This window comes from Anser cygnoides, chromosome 7 (genome assembly GCF_040182565.1).
Source record: "Anser cygnoides isolate HZ-2024a breed goose chromosome 7, Taihu_goose_T2T_genome, whole genome shotgun sequence".
Classification (NCBI taxonomy): Eukaryota; Metazoa; Chordata; class Aves; order Anseriformes; family Anatidae; genus Anser; species Anser cygnoides.
The window spans coordinates 6,824,222-6,843,008 of NC_089879.1; the positions used below are offsets into that span (position 1 = coordinate 6,824,222).

At 36.6% G+C, this 18,787-nt stretch overlaps 1 protein-coding gene across 3 annotated transcripts; it reads left to right on the top strand.

Moving 5' to 3' along the window:
• Positions 1-279: 279 nt before the first annotated feature.
• FAM204A (family with sequence similarity 204 member A) lies at positions 280-18,128 on the top strand. 3 transcript variants are annotated; one of them, XR_010832766.1, is made up of 9 exons: positions 757-779; positions 878-1,210; positions 2,140-2,230; positions 2,728-2,764; positions 3,220-3,322; positions 3,476-3,537; positions 4,896-4,985; positions 15,831-15,937; positions 16,267-18,128. XR_010832766.1 is itself a non-coding variant. In XM_013195613.3 (8 exons), exons 2-8 carry the CDS (start codon positions 941-943, stop codon positions 16,316-16,318), a joined length of 750 nt encoding a protein of 249 aa, XP_013051067.1. In that variant the 5' UTR covers positions 280-430; positions 878-940; the 3' UTR covers positions 16,319-18,128. The 3 variants fall into 3 exon arrangements, 2 of the variants coding, with proteins under 2 accessions (XP_013051067.1, XP_013051068.3); XM_013195613.3 differs by lacking the exons at positions 757-779; positions 3,476-3,537 and adding an exon at positions 280-430; XM_013195614.3 differs by lacking the exons at positions 757-779; positions 3,476-3,537 and adding an exon at positions 627-648.
• Positions 18,129-18,787: the final 659 nt, after the last annotated feature.

Genomic DNA, 18,787 nt, shown 5'->3' on the forward strand with positions numbered 1-18,787 from the left:
CGTGGTGCTTGGGGACATGGTTCAGTGGTGACATTGGTGGTAGGGGGTGGTTGGACCAGGTGATCTTGGAGGGCTTTTACAACCCTAATGATTCTGTGGTTCTGTGACTCTATTCCAAGGCTTAGTGGTTGAACAGATTCTACACTTCCGTCACAGCTAGGATTGCTGGAACAATCCGCTTTCCGTGCAAGCACTGCTGTTCATTCTGGCAGAGGCACCCGAACCGCACGTTTGGGGACATCGGGACCGCCCCAGGGCTCTGTAGGTGAAGCGAACTCGCCCCGTTCCAGGCCCGGGGCCCGCGCACCCGCCCGGTTGTCGTGGAGACCAGCGAGGCCGGGCCCGGGGCAGCAAAGCTGCCGTTGATTGGCTGAGGGGCAGGGCCCAATCGGCGGGCGGGGTGTTGCGAAGGTGCTAAGATGGCGGCCAGGTAAACACGGCCGCTGGCGGCTGCCGGGACTGGGGGACGGCCGTGAGGGGAAGCGGCCGGGGGGGGCATGGCCCGGCCCGGCCCGGCCCGGGGCGAGGGGACGCGGCCACCGGGAGGAGGTGGCGTGGAGAAGGGCTGCGTGTGCGCCCCGGCGGGCTGCCGGTGTTGCTGCTGTGGAAGCTGCTGTAAACAAAGCCCCAGTGCGAAGGCTTTCAGGAGTGAGGGAGGGGAAAAACTAATAGCGTTATGGTCGTAATAGCGTTAATCTGTGTGCTTAAGTCCTGTACGTGACTCCTCTCTCAAATAGCGAGTATTAGCTTTCTAATGAGCTTCTCTAAAACACCTGATGGTAGTTACTTTTCTCAAGAGAAATTAAAATGTTTCTGATGACGTGTTCTGCTGTTTCTGATTCTTATGTAAGCTAATTATGGATTTATCTCAAAACAGATCTGCTTGTGTGGCTCTTTGCGTCTTTGCGATGACTTGGAGTGGCCCCGTTTAAACTGGAAGATGTGGAGCGGGCTCTTGCCCCCAGGACTGAACGAAAGCGATGTGGACTTGAGTTCGGACGATGGAGATGAATCGCGTTGTTCCCCTTCAAAGGAAGATGCAAATGAAGATACTGAAAGAGTTCAGCTTTCTGAATTGCAGGAGAATGGACCTGAAAGCAGTGCCACCAGTGAATCACTTCTGACATCTGTGACTTCTGACACATCTGTGACAGATGGAGAAAACACATCTGAAATGCGCCCTCCTGGAATTTCTTTAGATATGTGGAATGTGGGTATCTGAGTATGCTCTGGATGTTTGGAACCATGTTACAAGTTGAATGGCTACTTCTTAAATTAAAATAACTTCAATTTGGGTATTTTAGGTAGTATGCCGAAAGAAACAAAATACAATCAAAGTGCAGTCACCTTACTATACCTTAAATTTTCTCAAGTAGGGTGGACAGGAATTTAGTTAGGAGTTTAATGTAACTTTTGTTTCCTAGTGCAGTGGTGATTAAATGCATAGCAGGGGAATGTTTGTGTAGCCATGCAGTTATACAAAGACTTGTGGTAGTGTATGGGCTCAGAGCTTCGTTTTTTGTGTTAGTAAGGAATTATATCTACGCATGTTTGTTGCTGTGCTGGTGGTTTGTACCTGTGAAGTAGAACTGTACCCTTCTGCTTTCTGTAGGGGCTAGGTGCAAGCGTTAAGACTCCTAGTTGATTATACCCTATCTTTATATTCCCATGGCATGTAAAGACTGAAAAGATTAAATATAAACAAAGCAGTCTGTGTTTCGGGCTTTTGAATCAAAATAAAAATTGGAAAAAACTAGCTGCTGCCCTCCATCCTACTGTGTAGCTAGTCTGATGTGCAAGGACTGTGCTGTTTAGAATCCTTAACTTCTAAACTACCATTTATGTGATAACAAAACATTGAATAGCTCAAGAGCACGCAACCATCATAAGTGTATTCAGTATCATGTTCCATGGGAAATAGAAGTGATAAAAATACTAGAGGCAATTACAGTTTAACACTATCAGAGTTGAATACTCTCAGTACATACATTTTAGTGTAATGGATACAGGAAGCTACTATGGGTAAATGAAATATTGGGACAGCATTTCTCAGCAAATTATTTAACTTTAAAAAAAAAATAGGGAAAGAAAATTTAAAAAAAAAAAAATGCTGATTCTTGCCTTTTCTTACCCTTGTAGAAATTTTTGGAGCTTCAGAAGAAAAACCGTGAAATGAAAATGCAAGCAAGTCAGGAAAGCAATGGCCGAAAAAGAAAGCGTGGCAGAAAAGGTGTTTTATATAATCCCAGAATTATTTCTTTCAAAATGGAATTACTATCCAAGTACACTGGAAGTGCATTTTTATTTTTGCCAAGAACAGAATGCCTGAATAGATGTCTTGTGTTATCTGGGACTTTATTTCTCTGGCTGCTATGCTTCCCTTCTAAGACTAGGTTGTACAATGCTACTTAAAGTTCAGGTAATATGTTTATTTCCTCAAAAAGGAGGTAGAACTCATTCAGTCAGTACTGGCTTAAAATGGCTAGGCACATTTCAGTAATTTTATAAAATTATTCTTTGTACTCTGATTAGAGCTCTGCAGAAATGTTGTAGGAGGTTCCTCATATGAAAGCCTGGCAGCAGAGTGATTTAAATCCACGTGATCATTGGGAATAGATCCTAGTGTGTTGATCTTGTAAAGGAAACGTGACCTATTAGTAATCTGTTAACTTTGTTGGGTGCCATAGGGTATTACTGTGTAATCCTGGGTTTCTTTTTCTTTTCTAGAAAAACTGAAAAAGAACTCTAACGAAGTGACTAAGAGGTATAACCAGGTCAATGTGATTATCTGAGGTCTGTTTTTAATATCAGGCAAAACTGGTAAAAGCTTGACCACGTACATAGCCAAATGCTAGCTCTGAGTGTCATGGAAAATATCTGCTGAAGTTGCTTGGTGTCTCTGTCACACAGGCTCAGTTTGATTCCAATTGAGTTTATTGCTCGATTTAAAAACAACACAATTGGTTATTTAATGCAACTTACAATGAACTTATTGTTATTCTTGATAGTGTTTGGCATAAAATTGCGTACAAGCTTGCTTTCAAGATTGTGACATTGCAATTACAGAGGGAAAAGAGTAATTTCACTTGCATTAAAAACTGTCAGTGTGTGAAAAAGGCATGTCTGCCCAATAGAAAAATTTCTTTTAGTTTTGAAAAGAGCATTACAAGTTGTGGGAAACAAACTGGTTATATTTATGTTTATTTTTGGGGGTTTTAGTGTTCAACAGTTGGCCTGTGAAGACCAGTGGAAAGAACTTACACAGTATTTTGGAATCAATGATAGATTTGAATCACCTGTGGATAGCAGGGCTCCACAAAAGGTAATTATTGTTAACAAAAGAAATGTCCTCTTCTACTTGGTAGAAAAAAAAAAGTCAGTGTTAACTGAGATAAAAACAAAACTGAATCTAATTGAAAGTAGGCAAATGACCAAGTCACTGTAAGGAAGAATAATTTTGTGAATTTTGTCCTAGGTTTCACATAAATTCTACTTTGATCAAGAGGTTACTGTGCATTCTTTTGGGACAATATTCAGGTCTATTTTCCTGTTTGGTTTTGTATTCTATTGTTTATGAGAGGCAAGAGACTTGATATACGTTATTTGATTATAGTAACTTTTTTTTTAAAATCATGCTTTAACTCCAAAATGTGTCAAGTCAGCCCTTTAGTTGAAACCAGTAGCTCTTGGAATTAAGAAACTGAATCTGCCGTACAGTTTCAATGGATTTATAACATCCTGTTCGTAAATATTACTGTAAAGCTAATCATATTTGAAGTAACTGCTACAATATAACAGACAAGTTACAGATGTATTATATCTTGAGTTTCTTCTGTAGTTTTTCATTTGCATAATGTAAATGTCTGCCTTGACACCGACATTGGTAGCTTCTGTCTGAGCTCTCACTTTTAGTGGGTGTTTGCTTGTCATTAAGCTGTTCAGGCTAGCTCTAGAGTAAGGCCTAAAAAGTTAACAGGAAGCTGCTGTCCGTGTAAGTCAAGAGACTTAATCGCTAGTGCAATGTCTCGTTAATTTCAGAAAAGGCATCTAACAGTTAGGTATCACTGCAACTTTCAGCTGTACACTCCCTTAACTTCCACATGAATAATTAAGTGTGGTGTTTGCAGATCCCTGTTTCTCAAGAATTGTTTTTTTCTATTTTCTTAAAAAAAGTATATGTTTTGAAACCATTGGAAGTGTTTTCTGTAGCATCATTACTATTTACCTCTAGTGAGGCTACAAACTGTGTGCTGTGATGAATGAATGATCTTCTATGAAATTCTGAAGTTTCCAGTTATAGTTTCTGTTAAATGTTTTATTGTTGCTTTATATGTAAAAGTCATTTGATGAGTTGTTTTGATCATAAAGGTTGAATTTTGAAGTATTTTCTCGGTTTTCCATAGGATAGTTAGAATTCTGAATGTGTTAGTATTGTGGAGTGGCACAATGCCAGAACTCAGTTTTTGGTTAAAGATAAGATCTTAGAACTGTAACGATACAGTGGTAATTGCCATTCTTCATGTTACCTGACACATATATTGCACATTTTGTTTAGAAAGCTCCAGGGATGGAAGAGATAAGCCAGATCTTCAGATGAATTTTATTGTGACAGGCATAAACTAGTCTGTGTAATTTTTTTAACCCGCAGTATTATCCTGCACATAAGATGGAACTAATGCAATGATTTGTGCTCAGGCAGCCTTTCGGTGAATTCTTAATTATGCTGTCCATTACAATACATAGACAAAGTGATTTGTGTTACGTAGAAATTACAGGTTTATGTACTGTCTTAAAATGAAGAATTTTATTAAAATATTTTTAAAAAGAAGATCCTCCCTTTTAGACATATTATTTCTGTTTATTTCCCCTAAAGATATTTACTTCTCTTTTTCTAGTCTGGCCTTGAACTTAGCATAGAGAAGTCCGTGGCTGAAGGTGACATTGATAAAGCTGAGGAGCTGAGTGATAGATTAGCCATTCGTGAGGTAAGTGGACTACTAACAAAAGCTTTTAGGAAAAAATCAGTACATCTGTGTTGTTTTTTTTTTTAAGTTGTAACTAAAATAGCATTGAATGTTGCTTGGGGCATATTTTCCTAACCAGGTTTTTTTCAACGATTGAGGTATTTTGCTGCTGACCCAGTAATGGTTGGCCAACTGTAGCTATGTATAAGAATTGAAAATACAACTGTGAATGTTCCCAAGTAACCTTACCTTGAAGCCTTGATAAAGACTCTGCGAGTCAGAGTTGTCACTAACTAGCAACCTGTATTGAGCTTTTGATTTTTCTGCACATTGCAAGCCCAGAAAATAGGGATAGGATGTTCCCTTCCTGTCAGTTCCTAGTGCATCAGATTTTTCTCTGCATTGCCTCAAAAAGCTTGGGAAGCCTTGCAAAAGATAAGAGATTGAGGAAGTTTAGAGCGTGATCTATCCAAATAAGGACAGATTTACCTAAGCTGATGATGATGGTCAGCCCTTTTTTTTTTTAATTCCTGTGTCTTCATGTCTTCAGGTGTTGATGGCAGGAAGAATTCTAAAGAAGAATGGGAGCAAATGAATGCTAAACATCTTTCTGTAGCTTTAGAATTATGTTTATAGAATGAAAGGATATTTTTTCATCAAAAGCTAAAATTTTTGAGTATAAATGCATATCTCCAAATAAATCCATGTGAGAGAAATGCCATTTTCCTGAAGAGGCTGTATTGTTAGTTGATGTATTTGAGTAATTTTATGATGTTTTTTTGTCTACTTGCTGCAAAAAAATGGATCCTTTAAACTTGTGTGTAGTGCTGTGTGAATACTTAACCTGCTAAAGAATCACAAACCTCTGGGAATGGATATTTCTAAGGGAAACAGTGCTATTGCTGTGTAGGTGGCAGCAACAGAAGTATGTCACTGAAATTCATGTAGGCTCTTGTGCCCACTGCAACATGTGCATAGGGGAGAAAGTGTGAAGGAAGAAAAATGAGGAGATACAGTTGGAATAGTTTTGAAGCTAGTTTAGAAAAAACATCCTAAATCTAATGCTATTTGAGATGAGTGGAAGAGCTATCCTTTAAATCATCTGATTTATATAATTTCAACAAGGGTTTTACATTTTCATCTACCTTGCGCACTGTTCTATGTTCGCAGAAGTAATTTTGTGCTCACTGCATATACCTGCAAAATTCAAAGGTATTAGAAAAGCATTTAAAAAAGGCATTCTGAATGCTTCTCATTATCATGGAAATACTTGGTGTTTCAGTTAATCTTTAATGTAAAATTACAGGTTTAAATTTGTTTTAATGCCATATAATACAATATTTTGATGACTTTAAAAAAGAGATGGCTTTTGAAATGAGAAATACAGTTCTTCAGTTTCCATAAATACGGTTAGGGAAAACTAACTTCCTCTGTGCATGTTCTTATACATTCGTTAGAAACTCCTATGCCTAGTCACTCAGGGCAGTTTTTAATTACTAAACTCAGCCTTTTTTACTTGTGATCACAGAACTTCACAAAGGTAACAGCTACTGACAGTGATAAAACATAGCCTAATGTTCCCATTAAGCCCAGCCGCCTTCTCATGGTGATGCTGTTATATTACCTTTTGTGTACAGCATTAAACACTCTTGCTGTTCTCCTTCACAAATGTCATTATTCCATCTACTCTGAAGTGGGTAGAGTATCATAATCAATAAAACATACTGAGGTTCTAGTGCAAGTTGTTTGACTATAAAAACAAATTAATGTAAGAAGTTTTAAGGTTTTGTAATATTTATGATAAACTATTATCTGATTTTGGTAGCCATGGGATTGTACAACATCTAGCATATCCCAGGTGCTACAGCAATATAATATTATTTGTGGAACATTAACTCCAAATTGTTGACTTTCAAATATTAGCATGTTGTAATTCTGAAAACAAAATGCTTGAAGCGTTATTAGTATTCACAGCCTTGACTTGGTTTTGGTTAAGTGGGTTTATCTGAATAAATAGCATGCTGGAAGAAGGAAAACTCAAATGACTCTGACTTGATCTCATGAGGAGTTCTGTGAAGGCAGAAACTCAGTGAATTCACTGGGGTTCTCTGCTGGTTTAAAGATGTGCTATGTAGCCTGCTGCAAGATTTTATTTTTCTGTGTGATCTTAAGAGCCTGTATTTTATATTGTTTAGTGGATCTTTTAAAGTACTTCTTATTTGAAGGAGATCCTTCTAACAGTGGCTAATTCTGATTCAGTGAAGAGCTATAGAAAAGGATTCAATTATGGGAGAGGCTGATTAAAACATCATTGTTTTGTGCACAAGAACAATTAATAAAATGTCTTCATATTGTGCAGTATTGATTCAATCACAACTTTCCTCCTCTCTTTGCAATTTAGAGAAATACAACATTTAAAAGTCATTTTATGAAATACTTTTAAGAACTGAGTTTAGTTAATTTTTAGTGTATGTGGTTATTTGTGTTTCTAACTTCCAAGTGCAACACAACACTGGGCAAGTCAGGCATGGAACAGTACGATGACTGTATTGAAGTACAACACTTCTGAAGTCTAGAGCAATGAGTGGATGAATTATTGTTCTTTTATCTCAACCTCATCTTTTTATGTATGGCTTCCATTTTTCTTGAGCAATGTTGCGGGGTTATGGGTATGTATGTGAGAAATAGCTGCCTTCCGTTTGGGGTACAGCCCCCCTTGTAGCCATGTGAGAAAATGTTCAGTGAGTAGGTGTTCTTTTTGAAATCAGGTGTATGGGTTTTTAATCGGCACCATTTTCTTTTGCAAGAAGCAGTGACTGGAACCTGCTGATAAAGCTTTTGCTTTGAGGCACAGATCCCAGAGTTCTTAAAGCCGTTTCCTGCCTTAATAAGTGAAACTAATTTTTGATGTATAACATTTATAAGCCTGTGAAACTGATAGGGCAGCTTCAGTATTTAGAAAAATGAAGCCAAAAATAAACAGATGACTGAGAATGGGCAGGAGAAGCACGTCCTGAAAAGCAAAGGAATGCCAAAAAGATGCTGTCAATACACTATCATTATGACATGGTGAGAAGAGTTTTTTTTTTAAATCAGATTCCCTTAAAATCAGTGGTGATTTGGGCAATGTGCATAATCTAGCAGCTGTGAGTGAATCACTGAAATGTATATCCTTAAAACCTGAATGATATTGTTACAAGACTTTAGATGTTTTGGTTTCCATTTGGTGGTAGTTGCAGGTTCCTTAAGGAAGATGTTACTGTACTGATGTAAATGAGGCTTTGGGCTATGTGCTATTTGTTGCTTTCTTCTACTTTGTCAAATACACCCAAATGCTGACTTCAAAACAAAGTGTCTTCATTCGTAGTGCTCAAGGTTTTCAGCTGTGGGAGGCTAGAAGTTACAACTCATCTATGTTGTGCACAAGGCTCTGTGTTTACTGGTGACACGTGGATTTGTATGGAGCTTTGGAGTGTGGCTAAAAATGTAATTGCCGGAGCAGGGCTAACGCACATCTATTAAAAAAGAATTGTACATCTATGATAGTCTAATCCCGTGGCTAACCTCACTGCAAAGTATTACCCCTTGTCTCTTGTTGTCAGCCCGGTTTGTAGACTACAAAAGTGACCCCCGTTAGTTTGGATGTTATCAAGCTAGCAGATATCTTTTAACTATAGGACCCTGGGCCATCCCCACAGTATGTCCTCTTGTGAGGTGTTCTGCTTTGCGAAGGAGTTGTGGCGGTCCTGAAATTCTTGATTGCGTTATTTGTGAGTGAAATTATTCCTGAAAGAACATGGGGTATGTCTGCATTTACGCTGTGCAGAATAACTTGGTCTGTCAGTAACTCCCTGCCTCTTTGACTAGACTGCTTCTAGAACCTGGTCTAGTTTGAGCGTTTCTGTGCTGTGGTGCAGTTACAGCACGTAAGATCAGCGTTCCTTTGATGGATTTTTGTTGAGCATTCACGTAATGCAGGTAGGTTGTACTGCTTAGTCATAATGCACTGTGGGTTTTTAAACATCCTGCTAGAGTGGAAGTTCTTCCTGTAATACCTATATCATAACACTATTAGTATTAAATAACTAGCAATTCAGCGCAGTATGTGTGACAACACACAATTAAGGTTCATTATTATAACCTGGTTGCTATTATCTTTTTTTATATTGTAACAAGCCAGGGCGTTCTGCTTTTTAAATGGGGAATGGCATACCTAAAGCTCTGGTTTGAACACTGTGTTTAATTACAACTTGCTCAATTTGAGAGAGATCAAGAAAAATGGTAGTAGTAATATAGGAGTTGCCCAAAAATCCTGAACCTTTTAGAATGAAATTTGTAGTGACGTTGAAGCTTGTGTACGCTTAGCTGAATTACAATAAAAATGGCTTTCTTGGGAATACTTTAGGGTAGGCTAGCTGAGATTCAGTGGTAGCAAGTACTTGAAGGTGCATGTAGGTGGGAACAGACACTTATGTGGACTTTTCTAGCACTTTCAAAAAAGCTTTTTGGAATAATATCTTCAATTGTACTTGAATTGTTCTTACTGTGTTTGTGGGACTTTGTCCAGATTTTTTTTAAGAATGAAAGTTGAGTAGTTAGAGCACAGTGGCTTTGTAGTGTGAGGTGTTTATCCTTTTGAGTAAAGACAGTATCTGGAGATGCCTGGTAATTTTACCTTCCTGTAAATAGAATTCACTTTGGAGTGATACCTTATAAAGTTCTGTTCCTTGTTCAACCAAATAACTCTCAAACATTTGCCCTATATCCCCAACCTATAGACCTGAAAATATTTTCCAGGCTTTTTTTCCCCAAAGAAGGATTTTTTATTTGCGCTTTTTTGACTCAGATTGTTGTGCAGGGTCTCAAGAAGCAGCATGCAGATTTCTTATGGCTTTGATATTCTGAGAACTAATCTGTCTAAACCTCAGAGTTTGCATTTGGCTTGTGGTTTTTTGTGTTACTGCCTGGTAGGTAGGTGCCATATTGTCTAAGAGCATGTTAGCCTGGGGACTGTAACTTGAACACCATAAAATAATCTTGACCACGTTAGATTTACCTGTCAAAACGAACTTTAGAAACATTTTGTAATTTAGCATGTTGAATTGCTGAAGTAGTTGTCAATCTCTAAATAGTGCAGGCTTTTAGACAGCACTGTTCCTATGTACTTAGCTTGTGGCTTCTGGCGTTTCGGCGAAAGTTTTTTTTTTTTAAATGCTTCAATTTACAAGGAAAGTATGGTACTGTAGTCAAGTTTAAATGAAAGATCTATATCATAATTGACCAAATTAATTAGCTATTCACTGGCACATCATTCTCATGTTACAGCAAAATCGGTTTTGCTGTTGTCTTCAAAATTTGTGTTGATCAATTTTCACCATTTTCTAGTGTTCAAATTACCGTGGTTTGTAGTAACTTCTAGCCATATCATTTAGAATGGGACGTGCACGAGCAAGGTTGTATGTCAAAACCATCAAGACAGATTCTGTAAGCTGTTGCTGTCGTATTGAAAGTCTGGGTAGGATATGGACGATCACAAGGTTGTACACAGAGCTGTTTCAAACAGGTTCTAGGGCTGGATGAGTTGGCTGCTCCTCCTTTGGTATCATAGTTCCATTTCTAAATTCTGTGCAGCCTTCACAGTATATCATGGTACTTTTAGGTACCTGAAGAGATTGATACAGCTTTATGCAGAATATGACCAAGCACCAATTAACTTGGAAGTCTTGCCAGTTGAAGGACTTGGGGGGGGGGGCGGGAGGGGGAGAATTTATTTTTTATCTGTGAAGGATTTTATTTCTAACACTTAGCAGAGGTGCTTCCAAATACCTCTCTTCATTGAGGTTGTTTTCTTTTAACCTTTGGAACATGGCAGGGTTATCACCTAGAATTACATTCTTCTGCTCCCTTAATTATGTATATCTTTTCCTTAACAAACCTTAAAAAAAGATTTCAGATGTTACAAGTCTAATTAAAGAGACAGACAAAGCACAGTTTATACTGTAGATTTTTTCTGCAGTTCAATTAATCAGCATGTTTTCTCTTTTAATTAAAACCATTTTAGTAAATTAAAGCCCACAGCAAAACACATATATAATTTGTTTGTAATTAGCTCTTAATTGGTGGTAGTTGAAGCTTAGCACCCTTGGTTTCTTTCTTCATGATTGCCATTTTATTAGCAGCCAGTCATTAATTAATCTTTTTTTCTAATTAGCTTATAAAACTGTTGATGGCACATTATTGTAAATGTGATTTTAAGTTCAAAGCTTGTTAATAAGCTTTCTTACTTAGAAGAACAGAGATAAAGAAATTGCTGAAAACAGTACTACAGTTCTTTTTTTAAAACTGCCTTTCTTATAAGGGGGCTGTGTAAAGCATCTAACAGCTTATGGTTAATTTTTTAATGCTGTGTTTTCTCATGAATGGAAGAAGTTACTAGCATTTAAATGTTTAAATCTAGAGAAGAGCTTAATGGTATAACAGTGTTCTGTCCTTGCTCCATTACTGTGTCATCCAAATATAATTTGATGTTGTAATACACAGCATAAAAATACAACAAAGGTATTACAGAGTATTTTACAGTGGAAGTTGAGCACATCATTGAAAGGGGACAATTTTCACTGCAAAATTCACTCGGTATTCTTGTTTGCTTTATATATTTTATATACGTCAGCAATGGATAACATTCCATAACATAAAAGGAGAAAATCATTGCTAAAGGCAAGCCTGAAATAGCTAGATTCATATTTGATGAGAAACTGTAACACTGTATTAAAAGGCTGTTTGGCTTCTCTCCTATGATCATAGGATATTTCAGGACCTGTTTGAATACAGATGTTTTGTTACAGCTTCTGTGGGTTTAGCATTTTGTGTATCATACCTAAATATTTCTGAGCAGTTCTTGAATCTGCTGGCTCGCTCATTCAGCGTTTATATCGCGTGGTGTTATTTGAATGAAATATATTTACAGTGTAGTACTTGATGTTAAATGTCTTGGTTTTTTTTAAGGAAGTTTTCTGAAAGTTAGGTGCTGGTGCAACTTGACAAAAATGTTTACTCTTCTGCCTGAACTTTCCGTATTATTTCAACTTCATCCATTTCTTTGCTTGTTTTAAAAGTGTTTTATGATGCTGTGCAAGAAACACTAGAAAGGGATAGCTGACAAGGAAAAAATTAAAAATTGGATAAAAAGTAAATGAATAATGTCATATTACTAAAAAGATGAGAGGCTAATTTGTGCCGACTTTTTGCTAATTTTGTTCAAGCCTCAAAATGAGGAGCTGTCACCCGTTCTGTGTAGCACTGATGACAGTGCCAATGATCCATGAAATAAGCTGCCGCTGGCTTTGTTCTGATAAGAATGAACAAATCTGCACAATGTACGGCTCCCAGAATCTCATTTTCATACTTGCATGCAGGCTAAAAGAAATAAGCTGTTTGCAGGCTTGATTAATCAGACATTTGAGGGTTTTTTGTCTCTTTGATCTCTTTCGTCTCCTAGGTAACTTGCTTGACATTAATGTTGAGCTTGAGTAAAGACAATCAGGAATTGTAGACCAAACTGATATAAAAATTAAAGACCTTAACACTTTAAGTACTCCAGTAATGGTTCCGCTTTACTTCAGAAAACATCTGTTTTCATTTAATTAAAGAACAAAAGAGAAAGGCATAAATATTTTTCATAGAGACCTGTTATTCCACAAAAAAGTTAAAGTATGATAATTGGTATTTTCGAACAGTTTCAAGGCATTTATTTAGAAAGAAGCAAAGCTTCAGAAATGTTACAAGGTAACAATTTCAGATGAATAGAAATATTATGAAAAATAATGGATGAGGAATTTCTCACTTATGCTACATGAAACAGTTAGAGGAAGATACTTGACGGATTATTGGTGAACTTCGAAATGGAAAGGTCTTTGCCCTGTTAGAAGCTAAGTTGTTTTATTTAGTTTGTCTTAAAAATATATATATTGTGTTACAGGGATGAACCATCATATCAGCTTTACTACCCAATATGATTTACACACTTTAAACCTGTAAAATTGAAAGGAATTTAGAAAAAAAAAGTGTCGCAGTGCGTTTGCTGGAGGTTATGCAGACGCTTTTACAAATCTTCCAAGTGGCTGTAAAGATGAATGCCTCAAGGGTCTAGCCAGGGCCCTGCTTTTCCAACCAGCTAAAGCCCTTATCTTAAATCCAAGCAAAGTACCATTAATCTTTTTGAAAGACCTTTTATGGCTTTTAATATATCCCAAATTAGAACATTTTACACCCTTGGTTCCTGAAATATGGTGATAAAAAGCCTTTAGAGCTTAATTTTCCTTACTGCGTGCTCTGACCAATTTGCAGTTCTTTGTGATAATGTTTAGACACCTTAATTAAAATGCAGCAAAATATTGGATGTTCTATATGGAAAATGCTGATACTTTGACTACACAGGAAATTGTTGTATATATTTTTATTCATGCTTTTTTACTTCTTTTAACATTGTAGTTTAGGGAGTTATCTGATGACCTGAAATGTTTTTTAATGTAAAACCCATTGACCAAGCTTTTATGGTTTTCTTTTGGGAGGGGCACTGAAGATGTATGTCTGGGTGTGGGTGGGAGCAGAAGACATTTAATCTGACTGAAATATTTATGTTTATATGCAACATTTGTTTTCATGTCTTGCAAATTTGGCTCTGTGTAGCCTGGACATGGTAACATTATTGCTGCAAAATGCTTTTGCTTTTACTTCCACATACACTACAGAGGATCTTATTATCCCATTTTCTGTACTTTTCAAAGATGGAAGAACTCGTTCTGGCTTCCAAGAAATACAGATCAAAGGATTTTTTTTCCTCAGCACTTGTATAGATCTCAGTAGTGTATATCTGTATGTGTATAAGTGTTCAGTAGATTCATAGAATATATTTTGAGGGACAGACCATTATTCATCACATAGTAAGAGTTCATTTTTAGCAAGTGTATTAGGAGGTAAAATGAAATTCAGAAATAATGAAGGCATGGTTCTGCTGATTCTGATGGACTTCATTCATCAGATTAGGTCAAAATATAGAGCCTTTCTCATCAAGTAATCATTTTTCTAAATATTTTAGGTGAGCTTTTTTTGAGCGCAAGTATAATAACATAAGGAGTTGCACCTAAAAATCAAAAGACAACATAAAGAATGTTATCCTTTGTTAGTCTTTCACTTGCTATTTGGTAGTTCAGATGTTGACATCGAATTACTGATTATATAAATATTGTTAATGCTCAGAAAATTACAGCTAATAGAAAAGTTTTGAAACTTCACATCATTTTGTGCATCTAGATGATTTCATAGGTGTATATTTATGACCCCATAACAAACACATGCATAAACTAGATTGGAAAAAAAAAAGCTAGCATGAGTCATTGTGCACAATTCCTTTTGGGGGGGGAGGGAAATCCTATGCTTACCTATTAACTGTTTGTATTGCCAGTGCTTAGAGCCTCAAGCAATGCACAAAGTAATGTTTAATGCCCGATAGGCATGCAGGCTCTCAAACTCACCTGCAGAAAGTTTCTTTTTTTTTGTTTCATGAATACTGAAAGGACCTTAAGGTAAATAGTTTGTAGTGATGAGGGAGATTTCTTTTTTGTGTGAACAAAAGTGATCTGGATATCAACCTACCTACAGGGTAGTTGTTAGGTGAGAGAATTGTAGATGTCAGCTCAAGAATGCAGATGTACTGTCTCTCGTCTTATTTCAGTAAACCTTTTATCAGAGTAAATAATTGCCTGTACAGGTGCAGCAGATTATCGAAGTATATTACTGTGAATAATGGTTCTTTTGCGTGGGTCTCCCATGCCTCTTTTATTTGGTGGTTCCATGACTTTCAGGGGAAATCTCGAACATCCAAGTGTATCTTAGTTGTAGGTTTTGGACTGGATGGAAGGAAAACCTGTTTGTTCACATCACAGCTTGCAGCAGTTCTGGCTAAATGAATTGCTCGTTTGTCCTGGAGAAAAGTGGTAACTTCAGACATCAAATTCTTTCATAATTTAACAGCAAATAACATCCAAGTCATGATGGCAATCACAAAATGTAACTAGAGCGAACAAGTTATGAATGCTGATAAAGGAAAATAATCTGGTCATAGTTTGTATCAACCTTCTTCCATCTTTTTTCACCTGCTCTATTCTTTTTTCCCTCTTGTCGTGCACTAATATGAACTTAATTCTCATGGTGTAAATAAGATTACAAAAGTAAAATAGTATTCACCTATAGCCTATTAGGACCTTATTTGGAAAGCACACATTATCACACTAATAATCTAAGAGCTGGTAATGTGAAGACTAAAGGCCAGATGGACTCTAAGGACACTGTTTCATTTACTTCTTGGACAGACTGATTAAAACATGGCTACTGGTGCTACTGGAAAATGCGTGGTAGTGGTAGTTCACCCAAAAGGACAGTTGTATACAGGAAGCTTTCCATATTGATAGGACCTGATGATATTTTACTGCAGTTGAGGTCACAGACTGGTCTTAGTAACTGAGAGAGGGAGGGGATGTGTGTGTGTGTATATATCTCTCTATATATATACTTTAAAAGGGCATAGTGGGAAAGGCACAGTTAGTGCCCTTTGCTTTTATCCTTCAAAATTAAGGAATTGGGTGAAAAGGATTGCTTGACACAGGATCCCACTACTTTGTATACTTCCCAAGAGACATTTTTGTCCATCTAATCTTACAGTACAGCTTCAGCTTAATATTGGAAAGATATTTTAAATATTTATTGACCTTTGGGAAACAATACCAAACAAAGTAATTTGTGATGCTTACATTTCATATGAGCCATTTGCTTCTATTCAGTTTTCCTTTGTTCTTTTTTATGTCTTAGCTTGGTGTGAAAATTGCCAAAGCCGCCGCTTGCCGCAACTTTGTAAAAGCCAAACAAGAAGCAGAGGCTGCCCAAGAAGCTCGGAAGAAAAAGAAGCTTGCTTGGGGGTAAGTCATTTGAGAATGGAATTAAACATTTGTGGTTTCGTTGGCACTAAGTGTATGCAATACAATCTCAGTTGAATGTTTCCTTAGTTAGGCTTGTGTTAATCTTATTTGTTTAGTTTAACCTTGTGTCTTTTTTTTCTTCTGAGCAGTGTGAAAGACTAAGGATGCTTTACCAGGATTAATGTATTGGCCATATGGTTAAATTGCATTGTCTTAATTATGGTTTTAAAAATAAGTTTTGATTGTTGTCATTATTGCTAAGAATGTGGTTGAATACCTGATGTATGTATGTTCACGATTCCTCATGGTTTTTTTTCCCTCTGTTTCAGATTTGAAGCTAAGAAAAGATGGGAAACAAAAAGCAACATGGGATACATGTAATCCATTGTATTTTCATCAGGAGTTAAATACCTGGTTTTACGTGAATCTTTCTGGGTGACTTTCTTAAATATAAACACAAAATTTAAAAAAAAAAAATAAAAATCACATAAACCCTAACACATCAAATTCCTTGTGTTTCAGTGCCGTTAAATTACATTATCTTGTTATGTCACTCTTACAATGTAGCACAAATGCTATCTATGCTATGTTACAGCATTTCTCTTCAAAATATAAAAATCTAAGGTAATCTATTGTAGAATGTGTTTGGAGTCTGGAAGGGAGCTCTCTAAAGATGGAATAAAATACTTCATCCAAATGTGTTCTCTGCTTCATTGCAGTTGCCATATACCCATGGAACGGGTATAAGGAGAGGTGTAAGGTTTTCTGTGTTTTTCCCTATGTTATACAGACATAATTAAGTGCTTTTTTCTATGATTGCTTGAGAGTTTAGGGTGGTGTTATGGGGCTGAATAAAGAAAAGAACACATTACCTGTTTAAAACTGTTATTATTTATGTATTTATGGACTTTGTAAATGCGAACAGAAGTTGGCTGAAAAAGCCCATCCTTCCTCTACTGGGAGGATCTGGTACTATTCATTACGTCTTGGTGCCGTGTTTTTCAGAATGCTTCAAATCCTGTTACCCTTTCCTTCACAAGAACTCAAGTTCTTAAAGTCAGTTTCTTTGAGTAGATCAAGTATAGAAACATGTAAATCTTCAAAAATACCTAAGATTTGTTATATTTTACAGTTAGCTGCACCCAAGAGACAAATACAGATTTTATTCAAATATTTTACAGATAAATTAAGATTTGAATGCTTACAAGAATTATAGCAAGAATTGATGATGATGTTTCCACAAAATTGTTCTCAGTGAAAAGTAAGGACACATTCAGAACTAATAACTTTTCTCCCTGAAGCTCTTGCATATATGTTTAGTCACCACAATGCCTGAATTGAATTGGTAATGTAAATGTCAGGTATTGTTAACCAAGATTAATATGTTTCAGGCCAAAGGTATGGTATTAGCGTAATGGTGATTTACTGTGTAAGTACTTGAGGCTAAAACAACTTGCCAACAAATAGTAATTTGAAGTTTTACGGCATGAATTCGAAGAGGCTAGATTTGCAGTCTAACATGGAATAGTGCATTTTTGTTCATTAGCCCTCAGGATGTTTGATTTTTTTTTTTTAGTGGAACATATTTCTTTCACAAAGATGAGAGTTTGCAATATGGTAATCTGCAGTTAGCTGTAATTAGTTATGATGATGGAGTTGAATACAATTGCCAGGACTGTAAATCAGGGGCTAAACAGGTTTCTGCAATAGAACATCATAAATCTCACACTATGGTTTACAAAATACATTAGCTTTAGAAACTGGTATGGAAGGAAGTGATATCTCTTAGTAAAATGTTTGCAAAGGTAGGTTGCATGCTTATTGTTGTAACGAAACTAGATGACACCATGAATGTTTCTCCAGATTTTTCCTCATTGTCTATATTTTTCCTCAGTCCCAAAGAAAGTAGGTTTGTACAAAACATTCTTGTCCAAAACTTAACAGCCACTCTGCCCATAGTTTCTGTTAGTTTTTTTAAGCACTTGGCAGATAGGTGTTAGGTACAGCCGACCTTTCTGCTTATGACATCCTGAAAAGCAGAATGATACTAATAATTTTGTGCTGAAAACATAAGTGGTATTCCATTATATAAACACAAAAGTACTGTATATTAAACATGCTATACATCTGCTCATACTACTCTTAATAGTAACAGTTAATATACGTTGATCAAATAAAGATCTTCATCTAATCATAAGGATCAGTGTGGTTGTTCAATTTGAAAATGGGTTATAAAAAATCCAAACCCTCAAATAGCAGCTGTTGTCTGAGAAGGTGACACGCTATTCGTCACAGCAGTACAAACCTTCATGTAATATTTTTCAATTTCACTTAAAATGACTAATTAGTTTTATGTTAGGTTGTTAATAATGTAATTATTTGGGAAGTATGCAAAATGTTTGCTTTGGGTTCCAATATTTGCTTTGGGTTCCTTATGTGATGAAATAAAAATAACCCATTTCAAGTATTTTGATATATCTAAAATACTGACTTAATGTTATTTAATTCCTAGAATTATACAATGTTCAAAAAAGCCACTAATTACTAGGGAAAACCTAGGAGCCTAATGCAGCTGTATAGAGATTATCTGAATGCATAATAAATGCATGCATAATTGTACCTTAATAAATGTTTTCCTGAATTACTCATCTGATTCTGAGATGTTACGTTCCTGGCTTCTGTAGAGTACTTTTCTTCTGTGCCAAAGTTCTGACCATCTCTCAGAAGCCTCAGGAAACCTAAATCCATGAGCGAGTTCTGCACCGCTTCTTTTCCGCACCACAGCTTCATATTTAGTCAAACTACAGCCGTGAGATTCTTGTAAGATACGCTGAGTAATCCTACATCATG